This window comes from Gossypium hirsutum, chromosome D01, assembly GCF_007990345.1.
Source record: "Gossypium hirsutum isolate 1008001.06 chromosome D01, Gossypium_hirsutum_v2.1, whole genome shotgun sequence".
Classification (NCBI taxonomy): Eukaryota; Viridiplantae; Streptophyta; class Magnoliopsida; order Malvales; family Malvaceae; genus Gossypium; species Gossypium hirsutum.
The window spans coordinates 42634561-42648594 of record NC_053437.1 but is presented as its reverse complement, the minus strand read 5'-3'; the positions used below and the strand labels follow the sequence as shown (position 1 = coordinate 42648594).

The 14034-nt window shown below is 35.3% G+C and overlaps 1 protein-coding gene across 1 annotated transcript; it reads left to right on the top strand.

Annotated features, from left to right (window-relative positions):
• Positions 1 to 9186: 9186 nt before the first annotated feature.
• LOC107906235 (probable potassium transporter 17) lies at positions 9187 to 13740 on the top strand. The gene is made up of 8 exons (XM_016833216.2): positions 9187 to 9528; positions 9876 to 10095; positions 10249 to 10491; positions 10577 to 10627; positions 10848 to 11108; positions 11649 to 11701; positions 11783 to 12152; positions 12535 to 13740. Exons 1-8 carry the CDS (start codon positions 9385 to 9387, stop codon positions 13383 to 13385), a joined length of 2193 nt encoding a protein of 730 aa, XP_016688705.1. The 5' UTR covers positions 9187 to 9384; the 3' UTR covers positions 13386 to 13740.
• Positions 13741 to 14034: the final 294 nt, after the last annotated feature.

Genomic DNA, 14034 nt, shown 5'->3' with positions numbered 1-14034 from the left:
GATCACGATACATTTTCGTTCTTCCAGGATGTAAAGCAAAAGGACAACCATGAGATTGATGAAGTATCAACTCTTTTAATTTAGAAACATCTGGAACACAAATTCAGTTATGAAATCTCAAGCAATTATATTCATCAATGTTAAAATTTTCTAATATACCATTCTGAACCATTTCTCTTTTCTTCGCCAACTTGTCATCTTCTAACTGCGTTGACTTGATCCGTTCAAACATCACCGGTTTGATTTTTAATTCAGCCAATAAGCTTCCATCGTTATTAATACTAAGCTGAGCAAACATTACCCATAATTCAATCGTTGCTTTTCTACTCAGCACATCAGCTACAACATTAGCCTTACCAGGGTGATAATCAATAACACAATCAAAATCTTTCAGAAGCTCCACCCGACGACGCTGTCTCAAATTTAACTCCTTTTAAGATAGAAGATATTTGAGACTCTTATGATCGGTATAGATATAACAGTTTTTACCGTACAGATAGTGTCTCTATATCTTTCGAGCAAAAACCACAGCAACTAACTCTAAATCGTGTGTTGGATAATTACATTCATGCGCTTTCAACTGACGAGACGCATAAGTAATCACTTTTCCGTCTTGCATCAAAACACAACCAAGATTGCTCGAAAAAGCATCACTATAAATGACAAATCTTTTCCCAATTCTGGTAAAGTCAAAATCGGTGCTTCAATCAATATTCGCTTCAATTTTTTAAAACTTTCTTGACACTGATCGTCCCAAACGAACTGAACATTCTTATGTAGCAACTTTGTCATCGGCAAGGCTATCTTCAAAAATCCATTTACAAATATTTGGTAATAACCAGCTAATCCAAGAAAACTATGAACCTCTAACACATTCCTTGGTGCTTTCCACTAAACAATTGCCTCGATCTTTTACAGATCAACTCTAATTTGATCTGCTGAGATAACATGACCCAAAATACAACCTCTGATAACCAAAATTCACACTTACTAAGTTTCTCATATAACTGTTTCTCTCGTAACATTTGCAAAACAATTATAAGGTGTTGTTTATGCTCGGATTTAGATTTCGAGTAGACCAAAAATATCATCAATAAAAACTACCACAAATTGGTCGAAATACGGTTGGAAAATACGATTCATGAGATCAATAAATGCTGCCGGTAGCATTCGTCAATCCAAAAGGCATCACTAAGAATTCATAATGACCATATCGTGTACGAAATGCCATCTTCGGTACATCACTTTCTTTCATTTTCAACTAATAGTAACCCGATCTCAAATCAATATTTGAAAAGACAAAAGCTCATTTTAGTTGATCAAATAAGTCATCAATACGAGGTAGAGGGTATTAATTCTTAATCGTCAACTTATTCAATTACCAATAATCAATATAAAGCCACATCAAACTATCTTTCTTTTTGACAAAAAGGACTGGAGCTCCCCAAGGCGATACACTAGGGCGTATAAAACCACGATCCAATAAGTCTTGCAATTGTACTTTTAATTTTTCCAATTTCGTAGGTAACATATGATAGGAGGGATTGACACCAAAGTTGTACCATGAAACACTTCAATAGCAAACTCAACCTCCCGATCCAATAGTAATCCCGTTAATTCCTTGGGAAACACATCAAGGAATTCACAAACAGTTTAAATTTTACTACACTGACTATCAACAAAATTCGAATTGGTAACATAGGCTAGAAAAACTTCACAACCTTAATGAAGAAATTTATTAGCTCGAATTGCTGAAATGATACGAGTTGAAACACTTGTTCGAATACCATTCACCTCAATCTTATCATTGCTTTCACTCTGAACAACAAACTACTTTTTACAGCAATCCAGAATCACCCCGTGCTCCGTAAGCCAATCCATTCCCAAAATCACACCAAAATCACCAAACGGTATTATCAACAAATCAACAGGGAAGGTTATATTCCGTTTCATTAACGGACATATCCTACACACCTAATCCACTAACACAGATTGTCCCAATGGACTAGACACCACTATCTATACTCTAGACGTCTCAAATTTTAAACTTTCCGACTCAACCAATTTAGTATTAACATATGAATGCGAAGATCCCGGATCTATCAAAGCATAAATAGGTTCTGAATGTAATAAAAATATACTTGTCACAACATCATTAACATCACCATCCTCACGAGTCCGCACAACATACGCTCGAGCTGGTTTTTTGGCCTCCAACTGTTGAGTAACAGTATCATTCACCTTTCTAGCACCATCTCTCGAAAATGAACCACTTCGAATTGATCTGCGACCTCTAGAAGCATGCATAGATCTCTGAGAAGTAACGGGTGTAACATTCTTATTCTTCAGACAATCTCTAACAAAATGTTCTGTAGATCTATAGTGAAAACAACCTCGATTTAACTTTCAGCACTCACCATGGTGCTTTTTCCCACAATGCTCACAATTCAAAATATCAGTATCCCTAAATGGACCTCGCGCACTACCCGTAGACACAGTCGGTTGTCTATCACGGTTTCTATCAGTTCTATCAGATTTAAAATTTGATCTTCAGCTACCACAAAATTCTTTTGATCTCTTCGGTAGTGGATTTGAACTCACAGCTCCAGGACGCTTTCCAACAATACGAGTATTCTCAGTTTTTTTATCAAAACCTAGAACTTGTTCTACCATTCTTGTTCGTTCAACTAAATCTGCAAACTCAGTGATTCTACGTAATACCAACTGTACTCGCAACTCATCGCGTAAGCCACGCAGATATTACTTGTAACTGTCAATTTCAGTCGGCACAAACTCAATAGAATAACTACTAAGTAGCGAAACTATCATTCATAATCAACCAAAGACATTTCACCTTGTTTCAGCATAAATAACTCTCATTTTCTATCTTCAATATACAATTTACCCACATATTTCTTTTGAAATTCCTTTTAGAAGAATTCCCAATTTACCTGATCTGGGGGTACATGACGTGCCACTGACTGCCACCAGGTATACGCTTCTCCTTACAGTAGAGAAACAACACATATTAAACTTTCACGTTGGTTGCATTCAAGTTGTTGCAAGATTCTCGTAGTAGATTCAATCCAAATTTCAGCTGCGGAAGGATCAACTTCTTTAAATCCCAAGAATTCAATTGCATCATATTTACTTAATTCTTTAATCGGAGCTCGACGAGTAGTAGGTGCAGATGTCGTAGTGGATATGGTTCCCGTCACTCACTAAAGAGCATCAGCAATAGCTTTGAGTAACTGTGAATCATCCCTTTCCCCAATATTACCTCGTTCAACATTAGGTTGTTGAGTACTAACTAGATTAACACTTGGTGTTGCTGATTAGGTTTCACCTAACTCATTAGAGACATCATCTCCGGTATACATCTCTTGATCAACATCATCATTATAATCAACCGACATTTTCAACTATGAAACAAAAACAAATATATATCAACATCCAAATCCCGACTCAATTCGACTCAACTATAGCATGTACCTCTAGACTCAATTCCAAACTTGATTTAGTCTGAGAATCGGCTAAACCTATAAAGTTCTGATACCACTAACTGTAACACCCCTAACCTATATTTGTCACCAAAATAGGGTTTCAAAGCATTACCGATGTTTACCGATCAAATAGACATAAATTTTAAACATTTCCTATCATATAATATTCAGATCTGAAACCAATTAAGTTCATACACACTGTCCCTTATTTCAGCCCTTGAGGCCCAAAATATGTTTTAGAAACAAATCGAGACTAATTCGGAAAATCAATTTTTTTTCGAAAAATATTAAAAATTTTCAAAGCTCCAGGGTTCACACGGTCGTGTGGTCAGGCTGTGTCACACCCGTGTCTTAGACCGTGTGGGCATTCGAAATAGGGACACACAACCGTGTCCCAGCCCATGTCTATACCCGTGTAACTCTCTGACTTGGGTCACACAGCCAAGCAACACGCCCGTATGCCAGACTGTGTGCCCTTTCGAAATAGCCTCCCACGCCCGTGTGTTAGCCGTGTGTCTCACACGGCCCAGTCACACGCCCGTTTGTCTGGTCGTGTGGACTTAAAATGTACCTTAAAAAACAAGTTTACGAATCCCTACAAGCTTGGACATTAATCAACTCAAAAATCATTTGTTTAACTATTTCAAATCACAATTAAACACATTCAAAACATGTCAAAACAATCATCCTAGGTGCCCAACCAATGTACCCTCATTGGTACCACAATTATATCATCAAAACAAATCATCAAAGCATCAATTTAATCCAAATTATAAACATACCAATTTCAATCCATTTTTTCCTTAATCATGAACACTTAAACATCAATTTACCATACCATAATAAGGCTTCAAACACAAACACATACTTATAGATAGATGCCAACCAATATTAAACTTATAATCTCATTTACAATCAATCTACAAAATAATTATTATTTAGACACCCTAGGTACATGTCGACACATTTCAAAAGGATAAACATCACCGCGTTTGAGTTCGGGATCATTGTTGGATGCTGAATCAGCGATCAAAATTAAGTACCTAACTCGCGCAAGGAAAATAAAACCGTACGCTGAGTAAAAATAAATGGTATTTCTATAATCTGAATATTTAAAGATAAGAAATTACAAATATACAATTGAAATATAAACACATATTAATAATTAAATATTACAACAACCATATCATATTTCATTTGTTTCACAAATATCTCAATTCTCATACTTGCTATATAAATAGATTTTCACAATTTATTTCACATTTCATTATACAATTACATTATCCATTCCATATTCATTTCATGAGTATATAATTCATATATTCCATATATTTGCAACATATTTCACATTCTATTTTCAATTCACTATTTCACTTTCATTTCTCATACCATGCCATTTCAATATCAATTATAAAACTTTATTATTCATTTACCCCTATTAACACAACTCGAACTTGGACGAATACACGGATCCAACCAAAACACACCAGTTTGGCACCCAATGCCTCATCAGATAATTTGAAGTAATAATTTGACACCCAGTGTCTCATCGGCTATACCGAAGTAAATTCGCACCCAGTGCCTCATCGAATAAATCCGAAGTAATAAATTGACACCCAGTGTCTCATCGACTCAAAGTCGAAAAAATCCCTGAACTCTTCCAATCTTATGGCATGCCATCTATATCTGATTCAGCCCGATACAGTTAATAGGGTTCCAATTCACTTTTCAAATACAACCAATATTCATTTCAATTCAAATAATCAATATATTTAATTTATATATACCAATTCAATCCATTGAATCAACTTAAATTCAATTCAATGACAAAGTGTCAAATAATCACCTCAACACTTACCATATGCATTAAATAAAAAATACAACAATTAATAACTAAGTTCGGATTATAGAAATACAAACCGAAAATTTCGAGCTATTCCTCGTTGACTTTATCTTTTCCCTTTTTAGTCTAGGATTCTAGTAGGACTTTAGCTCCAGAATTAAAACAATTAAAATTCATCAATACAACACAATTAAATTTTATATTGAATATTTCAATTTTTACTCAATGTTTGCCTAAATTCCAATTAGTCCCTAAACCGAGGCTAACTTTTATTCTTCACATTTAATTATTTATTTTCATGCAAATTCCACTTTAGACTAAATGTAACTCCCTATTTGTACTTAAATCCATAAATTTAAAATTTTCACAATTTAGTTTCTATTTCTCAAAATTCTCAATTTATTCTACAATTTAATCATTTGTCATTTCTAGCTTAAAAACCTATCAATTTAACCCCTAATTCTAAAATTAATCAACATAGACAACACTTAGAAACTCAATAATTTCTAAAATTTCGACATTGGTCGGGTAGTATTTAACACCGGGATTCCAAAAACATTAAAATTACAAGAAAAAGGGACTAAATTAACTAACCAATTGAACTTGAAAACTTTGAAACCCCTAGCCTTCTCCTTCTCATTTCTTTCTTTCTTCTTTCTGTTTCATTTCTATCTTTCTTTCTTTTTATTACTTATTTTATTATAAAATAATATATATACTTAATATTTAAGATTTAATATTATAATATTATAATATATATTTTAACTTTAAAATTTTATAATAATATATACATTATGCTGCCTCATTTTAAGACAATGACATAATTGTTTCTTTAGCCCCTTTAATTTTTCTTTAATCTATAATTCAACTTTCACACTTTATGCAATTTAGTCCTTTTACCTAATTACTCTTAATTCATGCAAATTCACTTAACCAAAACCTAATTAACAACACAACTAACTTCGTAAATATTTCTAATAAATATTTACGAGTCTGGTTTACAAAAATAGAGTCCTGAAAATGTACTTTCTAACACCCGTAACTATTGGGTCGTTACAATTGGTGACGCAAACACCTTGGGGACCTTTGTTCTTTCAAGGTGGGTCATCTTCCCAACATCCTATTAATAGACTGGAGGAGGCACAATGGCAACCAAGAATGTAAGGATCACACCTGACACCACTGCCATACCTCATTGTATGATGCGTCCTATCCAATGTGCATCTTCCCCAAGGCCTTCTATTTTTTTTATCCACGCCTTACGATACGAAGGTGTGTAGTTGAATTGGCTATGAATATTTGCAATTAAAACCGACATAGTAATCCTCGGATCTGCTTTCTCTATTGGTAGTATTATGCATGCGATCATATTTGAATCCAACTTCAGATGATCTTGTAAAACACTTGCAACCACACGAGTATGTAAAACCCTAATTAATAAAACTCTAAAAACCCCGTGATACTTTACCAGATGCAACACATGTATGCAAACCGGTGAACTTTTTTATCATCCATAATCTCGTCCTCTTCTTAACAGAAGTCATGATTTTCCATGTGTATCTACCGTCTCATATTGCACACTTAGCCTCGAACCTTTCAGATTTGGATTTAACCATGTGGAAGTTAACCTCGTTCTTGATGTTGTATCACTTCAATGTAGCGAGAAAATCATCTTTATTGGAAAATTCCCTACCAACTTCCAAATCACCCAAATCCAACAAAAGATTTGCATAGCCAGGCCTCATGTGTGGTAGTTCTGCAAACTTTAAGTCATCATTTGTCGATAGATCGATATTATGCATGTGAGCTAGAGGCGAGTATATTGTGAATCGTGGATCTTCATCTTCATCTTCACCCCTTTCACCGTCTTCCGGTTCAGTTGGAACAAGTTCTGGTTTAGAAAATAATACAACTTCTGAACCGTCGACACTGGGCTCACGAGGTGGATCCATATCAGATTCATTACCATATTCATTCTCGGACTCACCAACATTTGTCATGTTGGAGGTCCTCTCGCTGGTGGATGTCATAGGGAGTACATAATCCCTTTTCATGTATATGTCAGAATGTCCAAAATCACATGTCGATTGTCAACCACTGAAAGTTGTTGCCATTCCCTAGTAAGTATTCCCTACGTTCAACATCGACCCACTATGGTTCATGTCCCATCCACTAACTGAGTGTCGTGCAGGGGTCGTATATTCCGTTCTACCACCAAAACCTGATACTTCGGTGTTCTACTTCCTACGATTAAAATCTAAGGTTGAGACAGATGAATGTCTTCCCATCGATGATTCCGGGATATCATAATGGAAACTTTCTAACAAAGTAGTTGGACTATCGACATTTTTAACTGTTCTTGCCTCTCGAACAGTAAGAGATGTTGAAGTTTCAAGTCCTTCATTTGGCATTGAAAATTCCACATATAACTCAAGAAACGATGATCCACTATCGCTGTGCGTTTGCACCATCGCCTCCAAGCCTTGAGCACCTTTGATATCGAACGCGTCATATTTCACGGGATTGATCGAAGCACAAAATCGATACTTAATAGACAATACTCTCATTGCCGTAGATCCAATGATTTTTCACCTAATTCTTTTTTGAAGTTCTAGCAACTCTATGTTTGGGTTAAAATCCAGTCCACTCATTTTTGACCAAATTTTTTTGTCGAGAGAAGTTCGAAACAAAAACATTATGCAAAAAATATAATGCTTCAAATAAATATTAACACGAAAAATTAATGCTTATGCTTACTTTTTTTTACAAATAGTATTGTTGCTCCAACTTATACCTTCCCTACGAACTTCTAATCTTCTGAACTTCTTCAAATTTTATTGCTCCGACTTATGCCATCAGAGGCTGAAATATGGGTCATTTATAGCCCAAGGAATAACATCCCACTCGTTTTTGTAAAAATGCCCTAGATAGTGAGGGTTGAAATTTGTAGAGAAAAAAAATGCTCCAAGTAGGATGCACTATCAGCAACTGTATTGAAAAGGGCATCCAGTTGGAAGCACTTTCAATGCTTTTGCTGACAGTGCATTCTGATTGGAGAGTTTTTCAGAAATGTTTCAGATATCCTAGAATTCTCGAGATATTTTTTTAGAACTCATCTCGTCAAAATTATTTTTTCGAAACCCATCTTGTCAAAATTATTTTTTCAGAACCCTTGAACACTAAAAACCCTAACAATAAAACCCAAAACCCTAATAATAAAATCATTTTTCTTAAAACCTTAATTAATAAACACTAAACCCTAATTGAAACCATAAACACTAATTTATTAAATCCTAAACCCTAATTAAAACACTAAACCTTAATTTAATAAACTATAAATCCTAATTAAACAATTAAAACCCTAAAAAAGGGAAAAACGCGCTGACCTGGATGCGTTTTTTCCTAGTGCGCTGACTTGGACGCATTTTACTGGTCAAAGGAAAAGGTGCTGAGTTAGACGCACTTTATTGGTCAGAGGGAAAAAAGCGCTGAGCTGGACGCACTTTACTAATTTCCCCTTAAAAACGACACCAGTTGGGCGCGTTTTTGTAAAATTGACCCATTTCCGTAAATTTCAACAAAATTGGCCCATTTCTATTATTATTTTATAAAACTAGACTTTAAACCTGATATATTTATATTTATCTATATAGTTTTTGAGAATTTTTTAAATAATATAAAATTTTAAAACTTAATTTGTTTTAATGTTAATATTAAATTAATTAGAAAAAATATTTTATATAATTATAAATATTAAAATTTATAATAAATTATGTAAAAACAAAAATCACAACATTGGCAATCCCTATAGACGCAACAACTTATGGACAATGTTACCGCCACGCAACTAACCCGTATGAACAAGAAATGTACCGGAGGTAACTCCACGAACCCTGAACACGACATTCGTATACCCGTCCATATACACCTCACCAGCCAATGAGCCCTGGCCGTGGCCCTGTATCTTCTAAATATTGACTGTACTTACAGTTTCTGGTCTTAATACAACAAAAGCGCCAAAACAGGTTGTACATCGGTATGGATTTACAGTCGGGGGCGGCTGTCGCTCTACCCGAGCTTCTCATTGATTCTGCTTCTGGCACTAGTCATCACTTGGACTCTCTTCACTTCCCTCTCCACAATACCACCGATTCGGTAATGCTTCAATCCTCCGACAACAAGGTAGTTTTTCTTACCACTGCACATGTCTGTTACACGTTTATGCTATGTTCTTTCATGAGGGATTTCACTTGTTTCCAACTTTTGAGATTCTGGGTTTATACTTATGCTTTCATTTCACTTTGTTCTATCTTTCTCTATCGGTTTTGCTTTTTGTAGACTGTATATTGTTTTGCTTCCTTTTGTTTTAGATGTTTCAACCTGATTTCTTGTGAGTGTCTTTCATTTACAAATTCAGACAGTTCTATTTTGAATTCTTTTGTAATATAGTTTTGATCTTTGGGTTTTGAAATCTAGTCGATTTGGAACCGGATTTATATATATTGACTTAATTCTTTTGAAATCCGGAGACTGGTAGATGGAGCAATCTGTTACTTGCATATAAGACTCTAGGAGTTGTATTTGGAGGGCTTGTGACATCCCCATTATATGTATATCCATCAATGCATTTAAATTCTCCAACGGAAGAGGACTACTTGGGAATCTATAGCATCATGTTTTGGACTCTTACTCTCATTGGGGTTGTCAAGTATGCCTGTATAGCTCTTAAGGCTGATGATCAGGGTGAAGGTATGTAACACTGTTGTGTAGTTAACTTTTAGAATCTCTGTGATAGTGCGTATGCTTATTGAATCATAATTTTCGTAAGCTATTACTCAATTTGCATTGATGGAAGCTGGACATGAATATTTTTCACTTAGCCAAAAATCTGATTGGATGCAGGTGGAACATTTGCCTTGTATTCCTTACTCTGTAGAAATATGAATATTGGAATCCTTTCTTCAAAAAGTTCAGATGTAAACTCCAGTCAAGCACGTTGTGTACTTAATGAGGACAACAAACAGAAAAGCAGACTTGGCAAAGTTTTTGAAACAAGTATGGTTGCCAGAAGGGCGTTGCTTTTCATTGCTATGTTAGGTACATGTATGCTAATCGGTGATGGTATTCTTACTCCTTCAATCTCAGGTTTGTTTCCGGAATTATTTCTTTATTCCTGTTTTCTTCATCAGTATTTGAGTCTGTCATACATGACATGCAAATATTTTGACAGTGTTGTCTGCAATGGATGGACTAAGAGCACCGTTCCCTTCTATCTCCAAATGTAAGTATATGAAGCTTTCAAACTCTGGAGTGTTAATGTCTTCTGTTCTCAAATAAATTCTTCCTGTACTAGTGCGTTTACTCATGAGTAGATAGTTTTATGATTTTCTTATTAATTTATATGTGAGCAATCATCCTCTAGTTTTATGATTTTCTTATTAATTTATATGTGAGCAATCATCCTCCTTTAGCTTTGCAAGTTGCTGATCTGTGAATTGCAGCTTTAGTAGAAGCTCTTTCTGCAGTGGTTCTTTTTATTCTGTTCCTGCTGCAGAAATTTGGAACTTCTCGAGTGAGTTTTTTGTTTTCCCCTATCATGGGTGCATGGACCTTGAGCACTCCACTTGTTGGAATTTATAGCATTATACATCACTACCCCAACATATTCAAGGCTTTATCACCATACTACATTTTCCATTTCTTTTGGAGAAATGGAAAAGAAGGCTGGTTGATGCTTGGCAGTACCATCCTCTGTATCACAGGTAATTTTTTTTATACTTAAGTTATATATCATCATTGGTAAATAAGTTACAGGATTGTTTCTACCGCATATGTTAACTTGAACAAGATTTACCAATATTCGAGCATCGCAAACACAAACCGCTATCTGCACATTGGTATATTACGTTTATAAACCTTTAATATATATTTTCAAGAAAATTCAAAAAGACAATAAGGAGAAAATATAGCTAGGGAGACAGCAACTAGATGTCAATGCTGATTTGATGTGCTGGGCTTTCTTGTAATAACATGTAAAGGCTTTCGGTTGTCCAGAAGGTGTCCCAGGGATGCTTAGGATAATAGGTGTATACACGAGTAGAAACTAAAGTTTGATGGTAGGAAATGCATTGCGTTAGTTACATAGATTAGTTCTTCAGTTGCAATAGCAACGGCTTTAATCTTCGACTGAAAGTTTGTTGGATCCTGAAGTGCGTACATTTTTTTGCATCATTTAAGATAATTTTCTTTGTACAGCTTAAAACTGATCTCAGTACCCTTATCTGTTTTAAAATATCATATAGGTTCTGAAGCATTGTTTGCTGACCTGGGTCATTTTAACAGAAGTTCCATTCAGGTAAATTACGTGTATAACTTGTATCACCTCTTAGGCTTCCTTTTCTGCGTCTGAAATGGCTTTCTCACTCCTTCCCCACAGATAGCTTTCTTATTTACAATCTACCCGTCATTAATTTTAACGTATGCGGGACAAACAGCGTATTTGATCAAGAATCCAAATGATCATATGGATGGATTTTACAAGTTCATACCAAAAACAATTTACTGGCCAATCTTTATCATAGCCACGTCGGCTGCAGTTGTGGCAAGCCAATCACTTATATCAGCTACCTTCTCTGTCATCAAGCAGTCTGTTGTACTGGATTACTTTCCTCGGGTCAAAGTGGTGCACACGTCTTCCAACAAAGAGGGAGAAGTCTACTCCCCAGAAGTCAATTACATCCTTATGGTTTTCTGTATTGCAGTTATACTTATATTCGGAGATGGACAAGATATCGGCAATGCTTTTGGTATGGTAAAATTCAGCATTTTGCACTCAGCGTCTATTATTATTGCTTAATATTTTAACAAATCTCATGATGTTTGCTGGTACCTTATAGCATCTCATCTCAGCAGTACCATATAATGTTGAAAATTAGAGGGTAATGACTAATTAAATGGAAGCATTGTTGTTATTTTCACCAGAAATGGTGTTTCTAACATCATCTTGATATTATTAGCTTTTAACCTAAGAAGCATCAAAACCACATTAAAACTGAAAAATGGAAGAAAACCGGTCTCGCTTATTCCTGTTCTATTATGAATGCATCTTTTCATTTTAATTTTTTCTGGTTAAGCAAACTATTAAATGTTTTCTTACAGTCCTGCTAATTTATAAAATCTTGCTTTCAGGTGTTGTTGTTAGTCTCGTCATGCTCATAACAACTATATTGTTGACACTGGTCATGATCATTATATGGAGAACACCGTCATTGTTAGTTGGATTGTACTTCATCATCTTTTTTATGATGGAGGGTGTATACGTTAGTGCAGTTCTGACCAAAATTCCTGAAGGTGGATGGATTCCATTTGCCATATCTTTTATACTTTCCTTCATTATGTTTGGTTGGTACTACGGGAGACAGAGGAAGATACAGTATGAACTAACTCACAAGATTGACTTGGGAAGACTTGGAATGCTGTTATCTGACCCGAGTGTGCAAAGGGTTCCCGGATTGTGCTTCTTTTACACTAAAATACAAAACGGATTGACTCCCATCCTAGGACATTATACGAAAAACATGAGATCGCTTCACAAGGTCACTATTTTTACAACACTTAGATATTTACTGGTTCCTAAAGTTTCTCCACATGAGAGGATTGTGGTGAAAAAGTTAGGCCTTAGAGGAGTTTATGCATGTGTGATTCAATATGGTTATGCTGATTCCCTAAACCTTGAAGGAGGCAACTTTGTTAGTCAAGTTTTGGATAGCTTGCAAGAGCATATAGAAAACTGCTCCAGTTTACCATCCGATCATATGCCAGTTCAAGAGGAGATTTCAGAGCTGAGCGAGGCAAAAACGGCAGGCGTAATTCATGTTCGAGGAAAAGCAAGGTTTCACATAGGCAAGAGCACCAGCTTCTTTGACAGATTCATGCTTGCCTTCTACGAAGTGTTGCACAAAAACTGTAGGCCTGCACTGCCTGCTCTTGGGGTGCCGCTGCCGCAGTGTCTGGAGGTTGGGATGTTTTACGAAGCTTGAATAGATGATTGTATCAGGCACATCAAGTACCAAGTTCACTTCCACGGAAAAAGAAGAAAAAAATTAAAGTATATGTTGAAGCTTTACAACCAAGCCATGTCAGATTGTGAGTTGATTCATCCCATTTTTCACGACTTGTTCCATGGTTAAATAGTGTTATTAGTCCTTGGACTATGCATAAATGTTGATTTAGTCATTGTGCTTTAATTTAGTTAATTTTAGTTCCTATTTCAAATTTTGAAAATTTAGCTTAGACTAAACAGTAACTGTTAAATTCAATAGCAGCCTCCATATGAAGTACTCCTTGTTTGTGACGACCTCCATGGTGTTAGTATGCTAAGAATGGTTATTGTATAACTGTTTGTAGTCTCGTCTTTTCTTGTAAAAAAATCATTACATAACGATACTGTTTCTCCAAACCCAAAGAGGCAGAACTACCTTAGGTGATGGGCTTTACACGGATTTTAATAGGTTAAATTATGTTGTTAGTTTTTGTATTCTGACAAATTTTGAAATTTGATTACTATACTTTAAAAGTTACAAATTAAGTCCCACTTTTTAAATTAAAATTATAAGTATTTTCGGTTAAAAAGTTGTCACTAAGTTTCCCTAATGTAATGTGACATATAATTGATGGAAAATATACATG